At 37.5% G+C, this 18,742-nt stretch overlaps 1 protein-coding gene across 6 annotated transcripts in view; it reads right to left on the bottom strand.

Moving 5' to 3' along the window:
- The window catches only part of SMOC2 (SPARC related modular calcium binding 2), a 138,162-nt gene that overhangs the window by 37,957 nt on the left and 81,463 nt on the right, over positions 1 to 18,742 (bottom strand). For all 6 annotated transcript variants that reach the window (XM_014273117.3, XM_026798240.2, XM_005495531.4 and 3 more), the window contains exon 8: positions 4,082 to 4,268. In XM_014273117.3, the coding sequence (XP_014128592.2) occupies positions 4,082 to 4,268 (187 nt within the window). The remainder of the gene's footprint in view (positions 1 to 4,081; positions 4,269 to 18,742) is intronic.

Here is an 18,742-nt window from a genome sequence, read left to right as displayed (position 1 = left end):
TTAAGATCCTTTAATTTGTACTTTGAAGTGGAAAACCGAAAGACAGTACACTAAATTTTGCACAAGCCCCTGACTGTTTAAACTAGGAAGGACTCACATATTCCTTCTTTCCATTCTATAAGAATTATAAAAAGACAAGTGTATATTCCTCATTATATTCTGGTTCCCATTTAGTTCCCTCTCCCTGAAAAAAAAAAAAGTTTAGTTTTATAAATACAGAAAAGAAAATTAAAATCAAGAAATAATTAATGGGATTTCAGCCCATCTAAATATTTCTCCGAAATGAGGTCTAGACATTCCTCCTAAACTCCAGGCATTAATCCCACCTGCTTGTTTACCAAGACTGTAGATTCCTAAATACACCAGTCATTCTTTATTTAGTATGAAATTCCTAAAACTGAGTACTCTCCTTACCCATCTGTGCTCAGAAATGTCCTCTTTGGGGATATCACTAAATTTTACTTCCGCAGAGCTTCACTGAGGACTGACCTTAAGTAAATGGTCAAGAACATAGCAGCTGATCTTTTAGTATCAGTCATCAGGCAGAGCACTTTTGTGTCTAAACCATATGCATGGAAAGATTGTATCCAATTTTCCAGCCTTTCAACCTTGAGACATGCAGCACAGTGAAAGGTCTTCCTGCTGCCTCTTCTCCCACAGCTGAGCGACTGTGTAGTTGCCAAAAACAAGAGCCCAGCAGACCAAACAGGGGAAAAAAAAGAGACAGAGACTAATTCTAGGTCCATAGGTGATTCATCAAGGGGTTGAGAAGGCCTAGAATTCCAGTCTGTATGACAGCAGGAGCCAAAATGGCACATACTGCGTGCACACTATACATATTAATAGGAAAGCAAGGTGGCTGATTTTGAACGATCATCACCTTCAGTTTCATAAATGGCTCATCCTGATGTGCAGGACGTGGCAGGAAGCCCACAGAGATGAAGAAAGTGCACCTAACAAAATTCACAGTTAAAAAGAAGCGTGCAATTGATCAGCTGATACAGGAGGAACAGACACCGTTCAAGTGCGCAGGGATGGGGTTGGGAATCTGGTAAGGAGCATGAAGGCAACAAGAACTTCCTGCATGTGTATCAGCAGCAAAAAGAAGACAAGGGAAGCGTGAGGCTGCTGCTGGGTGGGATAAGAGACCTTGTGACAAAGAACAGAGAGAAGGCAGAAGTACTCAATGGCACCTCCTCCCTGTTCTTTACTTGTAAGACCAGTCTCCAAGGAATCCCAGGTTCTTGAGAGCAGTAGTAAAGTCTAGAGCAAGGAAGACTTATCCTGGGTCATGAAGGATCAACTCATGGATTGTTTGAACAAATTGGACATACATAACTCCATGGGACCTGATGGGATGCACCCACAAGTGCTGAGGAAGCTGGCTGATTTGTGGGCCGCTCTATTATATCTGAAAGATCTTACTGACTGGGAAAGGTTCCTGGGGACTGGAAGAAAGAAAATGCCACTTCTGTGTTCAAGAAGGGCAAGGAAGAGCCAAATAAGCCAGAGATACACACCTCAGTTTCTGAAAAGGTGATAAAGTAAATCCTCCTATAAGCTATTTCAAAACATATGAAGAAGAAGGTGATTGAGAGTTGTCAGGATGGAATTATGAAGAGGAAATCATACTTAGCCAACACTGCAGCTTCCTGTGATTCTGCAACTTGCCCAGTGGATAAGGTGAGATGGGCAGATATTATTTATCTTAATTTTAGCTAGGCTTTTGACACTGTCTCTGAGCACATTCTCACAGACAAACTGATGAAGTATGTACGAGATAAATGAAAAGTGAAGTCTGTTGAAAACTGGCTAAAGAGCCAGTTTCAAATAGTTGGGATGAGCAGAAACATTTCAGCTGGAAGTCAGTCACCAGTGGAGTGCCCCAAAGCTTGTCTATTATTAAACAATTTCGTTTAACCTCTTCCTTAATGACCAGGACACTGGGACATGGAACACCATTAATAAGTTTGCAGATGATGCGAAATTGGGAGGAAGTGTCTGATACACAAGACAGTTGTGCTGCCATTTAGAGGAACTTCAACAGGCTGCAGAAATGGGTTGTCAGGAATCTCATGAAGTTTAAAAAAGCAAAATTCTTGCCCCTGGCACAGATTAACTCCCTGCATCAGTACAGTATGGGGTCAACCAGCTGGAAAACAACTTTGAAGCAAGACCCTGGGATTTCTGATGGATGCTGAGTATAAGGCAGCAAAGAAGGCCAATAGCCTCCAGGGCTGCACTAGAAAAAGTACTGGCATCAGGTCAAGGGAGGAGACCCTTGCCCTTCCGTTCACAGTGGGAGAATGAGACTTATCTGCAATGTTGTGTCCAGCACAGAGCTCCCCTAAGAACAGAGACGTGGGCACACTGGGTCTAGCAAAGGACCACAAATATGATTAAGGGACTGGAGCATTTGGTATAGTAAGAAAAGAATGATGACCATGTTCACCTTGGAGAAGAAAAGGCTCATGAGGGATCTTAATGATGTCTCTAAGTATCTAAAGAGAGGAAGATAATGAAAGGGAAGTAGAAAATAAACTGGACATAGTCCTGAGCAACCTACTATAGATGATCTTGCTTTGAGTAAGAGGATTGAGTCAGAAAACCTACAGAGATCTCTACCAATCCCAACTATTCTGTGACCATATAATAAAATTATATCAATAAGAACGAAAACACACACAAAAAAACAAAAACCAAAAAAGGAGAAAAAAGAAAAAGAAACAATACCACAAACCCTCCCCCAAAAAACCCCAAACCAAAAACCCACAAGAAGAAAACCCTAACAAAAACAAAAAAAAAAAAAAAAAAAAAATAAGACCCCACCAAAACCCAAAACCCAACAAAAACAAAACCACAGCAGAAGCTGCATTGCTTGACGAGCACAAAAAGATGATTTGGACTCAAATTAGGGAACAGGAAATAAAATTATTTAAGATAATAAGGATTAGCACTAAAAAGAAGAAACAGTGAAAAAGCCTAGGGGTGGAGAACAAAGTGCATAAAAGGGAGTATCTGGAATCTCTAGAAGTCATCTTTAGATCCTCATACAATATGTATTGTGATCCTACAGTTTCAGCATCAAATTTAAACTATTAATTTTTGACCATTTATGGACCTCAACTTGTCAAAATCAGTTATCAACAGTGACTTTAAGTGATAAAATCAAAGAATCCTTAAGGTTGGAAAAGACCTCTAAGATCATCAAGTCCACTTCAGGTGGCACTGTAATTGGCATAGTCTAGACTATAGTATAAACAGGTAGCAATAACTCAGCACTTGAAGAATACGTGAAAAAATCCTCCCCAAGAATATACTATTTTACAACAAGCGGCTTATAACGCATGTCTCTTTCACAAACCTTATGCAAATGATAAAAGAGATTTTGCTTAAGTTATAAAAGAGTTATGATTGCATCAAGATACCTATACTGCCTGCCAACTCCATATGAGCTTCTATAGCATTCCTACAAGGGCCAAACCTCAATAACCAACCTAAATAACATCCTTTAGAACCTGATATGTGCTTTGCCTACATCTGCACTGTGTGGCTTACAATAATTTACCATGTATCCGGCTCAGCTGAGATGACTGAACTCCAACTTTCTATTAATAACACACTAAAATGATATTTCCTAGCTATGGGTTCCCAAGGAGTTGTTCCATCAAAGATCATCATATTAAATAGTTGAGGAGGTTGCTGGAAAAATAAAAAAATAACTAAGCATTTCTGAGGCTGGATGTGGTTTGTGTCATAGGCCATCTCACTTGCCTCTTTTATATTCAGGATAAGGAGGGTGAGATTTCCTCTGGGATCATTCATTATATGCTTCAAGTCTTGGATTCCTAGCACAAAAAAAGGAGTAAAGAAGAGGACTAGGATGGCAAAACTGCCTGTGCCATTGCAGTGAAAGAATCTGTGGCCATCTGGCCTTAATTTTTGATGTCTCAAAGTATTTCACTTTATAAAAAAACTGTATGACATAATTCCACCGGCAATAGAAATCTTCATGATAGTTCATGGACACTAGGGCATGTTCTTACCAGAGCTTTTGAGAACTGAACATGTACTCTCATACCTGGTTGAGGTACCGGGGATGGGACGTCCCGTGTCCACCAGCACACACCAGCAGTAGCCCGTGGAAGGATGGCACTGCACTGGTTTGTAGAGGCCGCCCTGAGCACACTCTGGAATGAACACATTGTCCTTCTGGGGCTGCTTTGCTTCCTCCAGGGCTGACTGAAGCTCTTGGTCACATGACGATGCTTTTGGATGGAAAAGAAAAAGCACTGAAGAAGATAGATGGAAAGAGCCTACTCAATTTATCAAAGAGATTTTATACCTTTCTTTGATTGCATATAAGGATTTTCTTTGTTAAAGCTTGCTACAGCTCAAATACCAGCTACATTGGTTTAGGCTATATATTGTTAAAACCTTTGTTTCCTTTTCATGCAGCTGCTTCATTTTATAGTCCTAATAGTATTCTGAATGCCCCCTTTCATATACTTGATGTAATCTATGGATAAGCATATACTTTGTGACCCTAAAAAAATCCTCATGCACTCCACAGTCCCTAAAGAACGGATCCTTTTCAGAGTCAACAGTAAAAATACAACTGCCTAGGATTCCTTAAATGAATTATTCATATAGATATTTATTTGGATGCTTATACTCTGCTTGTTCTCTCCAGTTCTGAAACAACCTCTTAACACAGTGAGAATTCTTCCACGTTCTTTTCCGGTGATTCTGGTGTTGGCAATGTATCATTTGCTCTGGAAAGCGAAGACCCACAAAAAGAATACATTTTTATGTCATGGAATCAGTATGTCTGCAATCTTTCAGAATCTGTGAAAAACTTACATATTTATATATTCTCAGCCTTTACATGAAACTATGAGGCAAGGGGGAAAGAGAAGAAACCAGAGGGCCTGAAAAGGCCTGTCATTTTACACCAATCAGTAAAATAACACCTCTGCTGAGGATTTTTGGTCACTAATAAACTGGTACATGTGAAAGTTCAGAGACAGTAAATAAGAAAGACTATATATTCAGGCCATTATTTTTCCAGGGAATTTAAAATCACCTATCATTTGAAATTTAGATTGTTAAAAATACATTTCTAAATAACTCCTACACTATCCATTAGGAAAAAAATATTAAATATTTGAAAAGCAAGAATATTAAGCACTCTGCAGATGTTCAAATTACTAACAGGAAAATTTCAAGCCAGTAAAATTTCAATCAGTAACAGATTCTCTTCAGTTAAAGAACAGTCATTTTAATGTTACAATAAAAAAAAAAGTGGGTAATATTTGTTCTTTCAAACCAGTTAAAGGATTTACTTTTTGACTTTTAATAGTTCAGTGCACAAAGAACAAGTTGAATCCTGACTGAATATTCTAGCGCATTTTAACAAATTTTAGCTCTAGGGTAATCTTGTTTTCTTTTATCCACAGAATTCAGAAAATGCATTGCAAACTGCAGGCACCAATAGAAATTCACAGAATAATACTGCTCCTTGACAGTTTTTTGCATATGCAAATGTCCAAAATCAGTAAGACTTCTGTGGCAGGGGAAAAGGTGCTATGAAGCTAAACACCTTCATACTTTAAATGGCACACAATTCCACCTATACAATGGCCCCCTGGTTTACAAAACAGTGTGGTTTTTTTCCAATCCATGTAAAAGGCTTTACAAAAGAAAATATCACTTTCTAGCTTGATTACACAAGGCACAGATGGAGGTCTTTAGCTGATTTATTTTCCTCTATTGTTTCATATAATGTTTGAACAGGGTATCTGGGTAAGTTGATGATTTTGCATGCTTTTGTGTTGGTCTACCCACTGACATAAACAGAGATTGAGTACCTCTCAAATTTCCAGTGTTTAGATAATAAAGTGTACTTAGAGAATCACTGTAGTATGGACAGAAACACTCTTTTAAAAAGGGATGTAGGAATTATTTTCATATTGAAACCTTCGCAGAAATAACTATAGCTTGACAAAGTAGAAATCTGTCACCAACATCCTACTAGAGTAGCCAAAGTAAATGTTTCCATCAGTGAATCTGGATTATGATGAATATCAGTAACAAGCTGTAACAACTCTAGAAAACACCTCACTTAGCTTTGTTGTTCACTTTTTATGTTTCGTATACAATCAGGCAAAAAAGAGCACATGGGGTGAAGCAGCTGTCATGAGAGACAGGAAATAATTACTTTTTAAACTCCACTAAATTAATGTTTCTTTCATACTGATAAACCTTGGGACCATGCCATTAGTTACTGTGACCTTGTCTTGGTTTATGTCCTTGTAACTAGCAACATAATATGGCAGATGTGCAGGTATTCTTATCTCCCCAGAACCCAGCCTTGTATGAAAAATACATTTGCATGCTCCCAGCATTGTTTAGAAAATATACTGGGGTATAAAGACCACATAATCAGGTCATCCAGATAAACAAAATGTATCTGAATAGAGTGGGTGTGATGGAAAATTCCCAGTGCAGAAGCAGATATGAACTTTTTCAGCTGTGGACACAAACCGTGCTCTCTAATTTCTGTGAATCTCTAGTTTCTACTGATTGAAATAACCTGTGAAGGACTGAACTGCTGACTCATGGGCCGGTGCAGTCACCTCTGTTAAGGTGATTTAGGTGTCAGTGTTAGACTTAGATAACTGGTCTTTACTGGTTGAATAGCTGAGGCAAGATTTTCTACAAGCTTTGCTCAAGCCAGAAATTTTTCTCTTTTGCACTAGGTCATGTTTCTCCTGGTCAGGAAATGTCAAGTTTTAAATGTCAGAGGCACAGAAAAGCAGAATTTTGGGGAAGATGTCACAAGAGAGCTGAAAACATGGCTTATAGCTTTAGGAGGGACAGTCAGAGGACTGCGTGAACTTAACAGAAGTGAGACTGGAAACTGAGCAGACTGAGCAGTAATCAAAGGAAGGTTTAAAGATAAAGGACTTTCCTCTTCTTGAAACTTTTAATTTCTTATCTTTCCCTTACAGATAGGAAATTTTAACAAGCAGAGGAACACTTATTGCTGGGCTTAAATTAGTTTTCAGATAAAATCTAGATTATTTCTAACAAATTAGGAAAAAAAAAGAATATGATAAACACTACATCTGTCAGTTCTCTATTAGTCAAATGACTGAGTCTTATTACAAATCTGCTGAACAGAGTTCATTAAATTAATTTAACAAAAGTGCACAATAACTCATCATTTTTCTTCCTTACACAATGGCTCATGAGCTTCAGGTCAGCTATCAGGCCATCTGCCCAAGAAAGTAATTTCTGAAGTCTAATGTTTTGCACATTTCTGATGCAACTATTTGTGTTACCATTACTACTTCCCTGTTTATTTTCCCCACTAGAACATTGATCCTACCTAAAAGAAAACTGGTCTAAAGTGCTTATCTATAATCCTGCCTGCCAGAACCAGAACATTAATCCTTTGTGTGATTTCCTGTCTAAGGGAGCCATTCATCCACTTTCAGACTTTTCTTTCAATTATTTACAACAGGAGTAGTGGAAAGATGCAACTGTAGCCCTGTGATGCTAAGAGCTCTTATCACAAGAGCTACCATACTGCTGAAAATAATTGCCTTTGTAATGTCAGAAGAGTCATGGTCAACAAATGTTCATTTCCCAGGAGAACCAGTGATAAATGTCATTAGCTTAGAAAATCTCTGACAGTTTGTCCAAACAATCTGACAACAACTATGAACTGGAACCATAACAGATGGATGCCAGAAGTTCATAAAATGAACAGTATAGAAAAGGATCTATGTCACAATAAAAGTAGGATAAATACCTTACTCATTAAAATGCATCAAACTTTCTCTGGAATGTGTTACTACAATAATATTTCTTCTGGGAACAGAAAAGCACTGACACTCCAGTTTCTTCTTTTTAAGGAATGTGCTTACACTGTTGTTATTTTACATAATTCCCTCAATTTTACCTTGCTACAAAAAAAGAGATAATTTCCAAGCATCTCAGTAAAAAAACATAAACATGGCTAAAAATATATAAACATGGCTAAAAAAATCTTTTCTGCATAGTCTGTCATGTTAGCCAGTGCTGTAGCTTAGCTGGGATAATTTATTTCAGGTTAATAAACCTTTCTGCATTTCCTACCCAAATTACATTTTAATTTAGGCTTATAAGCATTACTGATTCAAAGCAGACATTTCAATCGTATAAGGAAATACACTTTTCTGTCCAGTTTTAAATCAAGTGTCTTTGTGCCATCTACCCAATGGCCATTTCTGAATGACAAAGTAAAATTCTTGCTCATGACAAAGAAAAGTTAAAAAAATGCTTTAGATGTAACGCATGTTCCACTTCCTATGTCACAGTGCTATTCCATTTCTTCTCTTTTCATTTTAAAGATTAGTTGCTAAATGCATTTTTCATGTTCTGGTTTAAGATGCCTTTACAGTCCATTACAAACAACCAGCTGAAATGCTGCATCTTCTGTCAATAAGAAACACACTTCAGCTAATGACAAACTTGGAGGAGAAGTTTCAGGTTTTGGATAAAATCTTTGGTAAATTTTTTTGCCAGTCCTCTCTAAAAAAAACCTCTGGATTTCAATAAATCAAGCTAATTTACAAGATTATTTTTAAAAAAACTTCATTTAATTAAGAAAATTTAAATTAATTCAGTTCGTTTTTAAAAAAATACCTCAATAGCAACAGGATGTAACACTGTAATTCCTTATTTATTGAAGACTCCATTTACTCATCTGTGATAGGCTACCTAAAATGTTAATTAATGTTTACTAGGGAATGTCCTAGAGGAGAATAGCAGTGATTTTTCTGGAAAAGTCATCCTGAATAATCTATTTAACTGTGCATTTTTCTGTTGCACATCTGAAACACTGAGTGCTGTATTATGTATGCTAGGATAATCATCTTGTTAGCCTTATAACAGGCTCTTTATTTCAGAAATTCAAGCAGTTTTTCTGCTGTATCTTATCACAACTTCTCCCAATGTGTGGAATTTCATGATTACAAGTAATTTGAGTTGGGTTTTTTTGCATAAATGTAAATACCTGTATTTACATCTAAATTTCAGTGTGGTCCGCAGGAATAAGTTGTCAAGTCTGCAGAAAATTGCAGAGGCGTCTGTATGGTACTTTAACACTTCCTGCCACTATACAAACATTTCCTTCCAACTTCCTTAACTCCACAATGTGTATACAACAATCAGAATCCACTCCAAGAAATTCTGTTTTCAGTTGGTTCCTTCTGCCTCCTTTTCTCATTTTAATGGGCCATGAAAGGGCAATTCAGACAGCCTAGTTTTCAGGGTAAATGGATCTTTTATTAGGGCTTGAAGCTCAGTGTCCCATACAGAAAACAGGTAACAAGAAACCTGTGAACAAAAATACTTCCAAAAGTGATAAGCAAGTTCTAGAGGAGTACAGTGTAACATTACAGACAGTTAATATTGCAGTTCTACCCTGTTTCTGGGAGGATATACAGACAGGATAAAATAATGTAATCATGCCTAAACTGCATGACAATTTCTGCTAATCAGAGTGTTATTCAAATCAACTGTCTGTCCCAGTAAATTAAGTCTAATTTAAGTGCACTTCAAGTACTGATTTACAGAAGTTTTGCGCTAGGTTATTTCAATACACCATGATTAGGATGCATAAATACTCACCCTATTCATACCCATGAAACCCTCCAAGAAATGTCACATCTCATGAGAATAAGAATGTGTTCCATTTGCTTAGGATGAACCCTCTTTGAACCAGTGAAGTTGATACACCCCAAGGAAACTGATCACAATATGTTTTTATATTTTTAACTAGTTTTCACAGTATTCAAGTTTCATTGAATTGCACTTACATTACACCAAATTATATTTCCACATATGACCAAAATGTTCACATTAGAAAGGAAAGTGGGAATTATATTTCCACATATGACCAAAATGTTCACATTAGAAAGGAAATTGGGAAGTAGGATAATTTCTATTCAAGCTATGCATTTCCTGCAGAGGAGTTGACTGAATGGCAAAATGGTCTACTACAGCAGTGGCTCCATCAATCCAACTCCAGCAAACACAGCCCTTCAAGGTAAACTAACAGGTTCTTTACCTGTAGCTGACCAATTATATCACCCAGAATCCATCAATTCTGTTCCTGCTATAAGCACAGCCAATACAAATGACAAAAATTCCCCAAATTATTTCATTCTAGTAATGGAGAGATCTGGCTTTCTATTCCATGGCTTTCTATTTTTTCAGGGTTTCCAGCTTTTGTCCAGACATTCTCTAGCATGACAGATTCCTTCTCTGAAGAAGCAGATGAAGTGGTATTATGCACTTTAAATACCACCTTCTTACCCTTTGTGTAAAGTAAGCTGTTTCCTTGTCCCTCATGGCCAGAGCATGGGCATCTCACACCAATCTTTTTTAAGATAGCTTTTTTCCAAACTAGGACACCTTTTCTTACAAGAATTTATCTGCTTGCCTCCTCTTGACACTTTCAAATAAACTTGATTCTAACTGAAATCAAGTGCAGCTAAATGCTACAATGCAAGAATTAATTTGCTCATGCTGCTAGTTTCTTATAAAGGCTGTTCATTAACCTGGATCAAACAAAAAGTATTTATGTGGGCCAGACTTCCCCCAGTAAGAATCCATGGAAAAATACCTACTAAACTCAAGGGACAGTACATGAGGTCTCAGCTGAATATATTCATATGCAATTATGTTTCCAGTTAAGCCTAACATTTGTCCATGGACCAAGTACTGATTGTAAGGAATAGGCAACATTAATAAACACTCAACCTAAGACCCAACATCTAGATGGCAACCAAAACTCAGGACTAAATTACAGCATTCATAGTCATCTGGCGCCACATGTTTTGATTTACCTTAGGTTCAGATGCGCATCAGCATGAGGGTTCTCAAAGCCTGGAGGAAGCTGGCAACCTTCCTGCCCATATTCTTTCTCATTTGTGAAAAAAAACTTGTGGGAATCAAATATTGCAGGCCCCTTGTGTGCATTTTCAGAGAGTGCTCGGTGTACAGCTGATCACTGTTTTGCACTTTTGGAGCTTGGGCTGATGATTGTGGCTCAAAAAGCAAAAAGCTCATTGCTTCAACACAGCCCTAATGATTAATATATGTACTTTAGTCCATTGAACAAAGAAGGATAAATCACAGACAGATGCTCTCATTTATCTATGTGGTTTCATAGGCAAAGACACTGCAATACACAAGGAAAATCCTCTGAAAATGCACTGAGCCCATTGAAAAAATATTCAAAATACAGAAACCACTAGCCTCCATTTTGCTTTACCTGGAAATAGTACAATCATAATCAAGATCATCTACTGGGATACACCAACTCAACTTTTACCCTGATCCAAGTCCAGTAGGCCTATATCAAATCAAGCTTTCTGAAATACACAAGTTCTGTTCTACCAACTGGCAAAAGTTGGGGGAGCCATAAGACAGAGGTCTAAAACATAATGGGATGAGCTGCTCTTTAATCAAAATCCAAACCCACTTTTCTGCTGGGAATTTTTCTTTAAAAAAAAAAAATCTCTTTTTTTTAAGGGATTTTTCTTTTTCGTTTAGGGAAGGTTTTGCACATACCTCTGCAATTATTTTCACTGCAAAAGAAAAATAACTGTTTTGCCTCAAAAAACCTGCTATTTTAGCATTCTATTTGTTTGTTCCTTTGTTTTCTTGTTTATTTATTTTAGCCCAACTTCTTGGTTAAACAGATGAGAAACATTATTCAAGTATTCAAATTTATCCTTTCACAGAATTATAACCAATTTAAATTAATCAGCTATTCATTTGTGATCCTTTTTCTCTTCACTGCCATTGAACAGATTAAGGGATCAAACTATCTACTACTTTGACACCAAATGTAATTCTCTATTTTGGCACTCCTACACAGATTGAATAAAACAGTAGTGTGAGATCTGTCCTGACTTAAAAAGTCACACAGAAATTACTCTTCATTTATAAACATGACACAATCTAAACATTTAAATATTAGCATTTACTTCTACAGTAGACAAATAAGGGAGAAACATGAAGTGAGTATACATTAGATTACAGATAGGAGTTACTTCAAAGATGTTTTTTTGCATTAGAGGCAAATTTTTGTACTGAATTTCCCAGGTTAAATATTTTATTTTACCATCCATGAAATGTCAGAGTGCAGTAAACCAAAAGCTGCATATTTTTGTTAAAGATGTGTGTGAAAGGGATAGCAAGCCTTTGCAAAGTGCCAGGTATAATCCAAAGACTATTTACACCCTGCCTTCCTCAATGGAGCTTTAAAAAGTACCTTTACACACATCAAAAATCATTTAAAGCCAAATGGTCAATGTCATGGGATCAGGCTTCACAATGAGATTGGAAAATCTGGTCTTCTGAAGAGATGAGATCTCTCACCTTGCTTTTGCTCAATTAATGGGAAGAACATGGATTATGGTCTCCAGGTGTTCTTGCTAGGCTTTGTTGACTTCCCTAACATGAGAGAGGATAATGTGCAAATGACTGCCCCATTCTGCAAGGACACATCTGAAAGCAGTTATTTGCCAAATGGAATGAAATCTGGTTTTCCTACATAAGAGGAAATACTGGTACCTATTATTCTTACACATGGCTGCCTCATCCTGCCATAGCAGAGCAGCCACACTGTGTTCAAACTGCAAAACCAACCAAACAAAAAAAGCCACCAACCAAAATTACAGTAAATGAAAATCACTAACTTGTCCCAAACAGAGTGGCTGGCTGGCCAGCTTGCTATAGCAATCTGAAGGCTCATTCATTAAACAAAATTGCGCAAAGCTATCATTCTTGCTTTATGAGTATATTGACCAGCTAATGTGAGTCTCCTGCCAGTGGAAAAATTTCTCATTTTTCAAGAGAGATTTGAAGTGAAAATAAAGCTGGTTCACTTTTTCCATAGAGCTGTGAAAATTAAACTCTTTGCCAGGTAAGCTGAGGATACATATTTATTTGAATAGCTGTACTAAAAATTAAAAAACAAAACAGGCAAATAGGGGTGCCTAAATTCATACTTTGGCACTTAAATAACCCAGCCATCTTACACGAATGTTTATCCATCTAGCACTTCCCTTCCATGAAACAGAAGTTGTTTCTCTTCCCCATTCGGAAAACTGAGTGCGTGGGTACTCTGAGTGACTTTGGATACTTGACCTTAGGCACTCAAGTAATTTTCCTTTCAGAGGTGTACAGTGGCATCTCTGGCTGCAGCCTGTGTCATGTTCCCGCCACTGGTTCACAGTGCTAATGCTGTTGGCACCATGCAATGTTTTCCAGCCTTATTGCTTAACTCCTGCCTCCTGCCTGGAGGTGACTGCACTCCACCAACATTCAATTTTCTAAGTATCAACTAATTTCCACCTTACAGACAGAACCCTCACTACTGCTGCAGAAGCCAGCAGGAGCCAGGAGGATTTCTGTCTGTTTATGGGAACGTGACCTGAGATGCATAGTTTAAAAATGTGCAGATATGTTAAAAAAAATAAGAGAATGTTATTTTGAATTTTGGTAGCTCTCCTTTACATGTGTCAAAGTATCTTAAAATGGTCAGTACTGTCTGCACCTTTATATAATTCATAGCAGACTGGATAGGCATTACAGAATGGTAAGAATTTGGCCCTCAGGCACTGAGCAGGAATACAGACATTAAATGGGCTGCTGAAACAGAAATGCTCCATTTTTTTCTTCAGTATTTCAGGCAGTTACTCCAACAGCCATAATACAAAAGTTTATGCTACCATTGCCATTATCTCTCAGATAAGTACCCTTAAAGTCTACTTGGTTTAAACAATCTCAAAATTAAAAAAATGTAGTAATACTGAGAACATAATTACACCCTTAAAAGCTAACCTATGACAGATGAATCAAAAACTTTTCTACTGTTTTTTCGTCTTCATCTCATCAAAGAAAAGGTAAGAAGCAGGTGGAAAACATGCATTCATATTATTGCTTGTCTCTAATGACAAGGACTGTGTTGTGCAATGAAAAATCTTTTAACAGAGAAACAAACAACTTCTCTAAGGTGGTATCATCTGTTGATGATACTGCTCCCACAACTCTTGCCCTCAGTATGAGATTCAACAACATGAACATGAAGCCTGGTCAAAAGGTAACTGCACTGCTTTAACCCTGGGTAAAGCCAAAAGCTCATCTCAGATTGAAGGCTGTACAGGTCTTTGCCGCGCAGGACACTATATCCAAAGCACAGTATTTATATAGCACGTAGGACATCAGTGTTCATAACAGGAGAATTGCAGGATTCAGAAAGAAGACTGTTTACTGATTTTGGCAAAGTTTTGTGTGCAATAAAGAGGATGAGCCAAAGAAGAGTGAAAGCCAGTAAGAATATTCTAATTCTTTTGACTCAAATAACTTTTAATATAGTTTTATATTGCTCTTTCTTTTCTTTTGTCATATGGCTATGGTTAAACAGCTCAGCCTGTGCTTTGGTTTCAAGAGCAAAGACAAATCTTTGTCTTGGCTTTACATTCAAACTTCGGAAAAAAAACAAGGGCAATCTGAATTTAAAATAAAAATTCCAATTCCACCCCACTTTCATCTCTGTTTTCAAAAAGAAATAGTTTTCTGAAGAGCAGATAATGCTACATATGATGTGAGAGTGAAACATCACTATGCTTTGAATGGGAGAATGGGAGACCTACAATCATATTGAAAAATTCCAGGCCAAAATTTCTGCTCCTATGAACTGGAACCATTCCATTGCATACAGTAGGGATCAGCAGCAGAAAATTTAGTCCCAAGAATATTCAGAACCATTTTAAAGGCTTCTTAGATAATGCATAGTAGCAAAGACCTTTGAACTAGTAAAATGAGAGTTTTTAAGTGCCTAAGGATCCTTAATCATTTACAATCCGTGATTACTTTATGTCCTCAGAAGATCATTATTTTAAGTATTTAACATGCCACATAAATGACCTGGATAAATAGTAGAGGCCTTGCAAAAATACTTTCCAGCACTCTACTGTGTGTGAGAGTAAAGAGCAGGTTTCCCAAAGTGTTATTTTTCAAGGTGTCTGCTTGGCATTTCCAGCCTTTTCAGACCTGTTCCCATCTCGTCTCCCCACACAGACATGTACAACTACCTCAAGCCGTATTTATTTTGAATCTCTCTACAACTAAGGAAGAAATCTGAAGGACTGGTTTTGGCAGTACTGTTCGAATAAAACAAATTATAAATATTTAACTTTTACAATGAGCATCACAGGAAAGCGCAATGTTGGCATTCAGTCACCTAATAAGGAAACGTTTTTATTATTGCTTACGTGTAGACAGTTCTGTTATTGTTTCTACATATAATTCATTGTATGCTTAGTGTTCTTTTTAATTTGGGAAAATTAAACATTGTCTAATGTCTTGACAATAATGCAAAAGGAAGCTCACTGCATGAGGCTCCCAGGAGGTTGTGAAGCTATTGCAATCAGAGCTGTTGCTAATTAATCTGCCTATTGTTACAGAGCATTTGGGGCCAAACCAATCAACCACTGGCATAATTAATGTAGTTCACAAGGGCCTTTAGCAGTACTTGTTTTCATTAATCATGAGGAACAAACACAGGCTAAAGAAGAGTGGAAAAGCCTGTGTATTTACAAACCTGCTTGCCTTGGGTCTCATTTGTAAACAACTACAGTACAGTCCCATGGCAAGCACCCTTGAACACTAGTAATTTTGTCTCATACATGTATGCACATTTTCATGAAGGTAACGTGCAGGAGAAGACACAGGCTCTCCCTTGCATCAAATGGGCAAGCCTATCCTCTTTTGCTTGTGTTATACATACATATTTTACAATGACATAATGACAGATATAGTTTGCAGAATGAAGGGGAAGAATCTTTAGTTATCAATCAGTTGCAAGGAAAAAGATGTAAATCCAATGTCATGATTTACATGAGTGGGACAGTGCGGTCAACAAACAAAACAAAAGGCATGCAAAACTGAAAAAAAAATGTACCTTTTCATTTAGAGAAATACCACCATTTCATCTGGTCAATACATCTTTTCCTTCACTTCCACCTGCTATACCGCATTAGTCTGTAAAGCTCTGTATTGTATTCTATAGTCCTGTACTAGATGCTGTCTCAGCCATCTCTCTGACGAAACCCTTCTTCTGCTTGCATTGATCTGTCCAGACTGTGACAGCCCTGCCCAAGGCTGAGCCAGGATTAGAGCCCTGGAGTTCCTGGCTAGTAGCCCTGAATGTAAGCAATGAAACCACACTGTCTCCTTCCACTAGCTGACGTCAGATGTTTTCCCATTCAATACTTGGTAGGCTGCTTAAGTCTCCACAATGATACCCTGAGGAAGTGATATTGGCACAAAATACAGTCCAAGACTCTGAGCACTAGTCAGTCAGAACAACAGCATTGACATTATGACACTTGTATTGAGTTTTATTTGAAAACCTCTGATGAACTACAAAACAACTCACAGCTTTGGCTAAGGTGATGCATTCTTACTTAGGAAGCATTCTAACTTAAGATGAATTCTTATTTAGGAAGCATTGTTACTTAGAAGGGTATTAAATTAATGCTGAAAATATATTTCACTAGCTTTAGCATCAAACATGTAGTTGCTCCTACCTTTTGGTATCCTTCAGTATCCTACAGTATGGATAACACAGCTGGACAAGGTAGCTCTGAAACAGTCTCTGACATCCTACACAGATAGGTAATGACACCTTTCCAAGTTTACTCAATCTAGGAATCAGGCTCTCCTCCCTATTATTTGCAGTCACTGCTCAACTGGATGCTTCTAAGAACTCTCAGCTTGGTTTTGGGGTCACTGTATTTTCAGAATGCAGCCTGCAAACTCATAGCAGGATCAATAGCCTTTATTTCTTGGTTATTCTCCTCATAAAGCCTCCAGTTATGCCTCTGGCTGTCTTAGTTAAAAGAAGAAGATGAAAGATTAGAGAGATTGTAAATCAGTGTTACAAGAAATGTTAACCAGCATTTGAGATTGCACAATGATATCTAGTGAAAAATTGAGAAACAGGCAGTGAAGATCAGCTACTGACAGGAGAGAAAGAAGACTGCAAAGAAAGGATTGGAAACATAATGGGAATTCTCTGTACGCAACCAACTTTGAGGATTAATAACAGAAACTATGATAACATTTCAAAAAGCTCCAATAAAAGTAAGTATGAAATAAAAGATAAATAAAGCTTAAATATAGTATTCTGATTTACCAACTTTGCTAATCATATAGGGGAAGAAAAGACCTGAAGCAAGGCATTTTCTCTCTAGCTTAGCTGTTGACAGGGGTGCTCTATATAGAATCCACACAGGCTCATTTTGACAAGAGTATTGGAAAGGTAAGTGCACCATGACATCCTTAGCACAATGGCTAGTTATGTGACATATTCTCTGATGTATGAAGGTATTTCTGAGTATTTGATTTTTCTGAATATAAATATGATTCAGTATGCAAAACACATAATCTGGTGACAATTAAGTTGTACATAATGATAAGAAAGAGAAAATACTTTATTCAGCCTTTCAGCTGGCAATACCAGTGGAGTAAAGGAGCCCATGTGCTGACAGCACATTCATTAAAGTCAAGACAAATTCCACCTATGTGACAACAGCAAGACTTGGGTGGACTGTCCTATTGTCACTAATTCAGCAGATTGATATACTACACACCAGCTACATTAGGAAATGAGTGTGCACTGTGTTTCCAAGAGAAGCCATAACACCAGAATCAGTCCTGTACCATTAGCATCCCCATAAAGAGAAAAACTTTTAAAAAATTTAAATAAACCCTCCAGGCCTGACTTCCCTCTCTCCTTTTAAGTCTTCCAGTGGTATTAGCCTCATAACTGCAGCAGAGTCACTCCTATTTACCCTGCTCCGAGTAAAATGAGGCTTCATGCCTGCTGAAACTAAATCATTGCCTCCTACAGTCATTTTCTATTATTATATTGGGCTGTTTAGCTAAAGGGATGAACTACAGGATGTGTGACTACATTACAAGTCACTGTTCTGTACTGAAGATGTTGGTAGGGAAATGGGAAGAAGTGACCTTTCAAACCGCTGACATTTATACTGATATTTTTGGCTTTGCTGCTCCTCTGTTGTGTGAATTCATAGGAACTTAAAATCATATCCTAAAAATGATCTTAGATTGCTTTTAAAATCTGATTAGAAACTTCAAGAACAATGAAACTGTAAGTCCCTTAAACTAAGAGACAACCAAACAGGAGAGCAATGAAATTAGCAATTTTCTCATTACCTTCTGGCAGTCTGAGGGTATGACTTTAGCTACATAATGGGAGTTTTAGAAAAATCAGAGAGGAAACAATTTCCAAAGTTACTTAAATTTCTCCTCTCCAAACCAGTTAGGCAACTAAACAAAGAGAAAGCACTCCTACTCCCCTGACAGTCAGAATAACTGGGCACAGGAATGTTCTGAAAGAGTAAACTGCACCAGAACAGTGTGGTCACCAGCCTCTGCCACTAATCCTGCCTCTGACTCTGTTAAAAGTCTCCACTGATTCAGATTATGTGGATGAACTCGGTAAGCAACAGGTAAGCATAACCATCAGTCTTTGTCAGTTCTTTCCTCTTTTGGAATTTGGTTTAATACAGATGTGAAAATTTGGCCTAATGTCTGAGGGAGACACTAAACCCATCCTATGATTTGAACTTGAACAGATCTTGCA

Source organism: Zonotrichia albicollis, chromosome 3 (genome assembly GCF_047830755.1).
Source record: "Zonotrichia albicollis isolate bZonAlb1 chromosome 3, bZonAlb1.hap1, whole genome shotgun sequence".
NCBI classification, from domain to species: domain Eukaryota; kingdom Metazoa; phylum Chordata; class Aves; order Passeriformes; family Passerellidae; genus Zonotrichia; species Zonotrichia albicollis.
The sequence above is the reverse complement of the archived record's forward strand: the minus strand, read 5'-3'. Positions and strand labels throughout refer to the sequence as shown.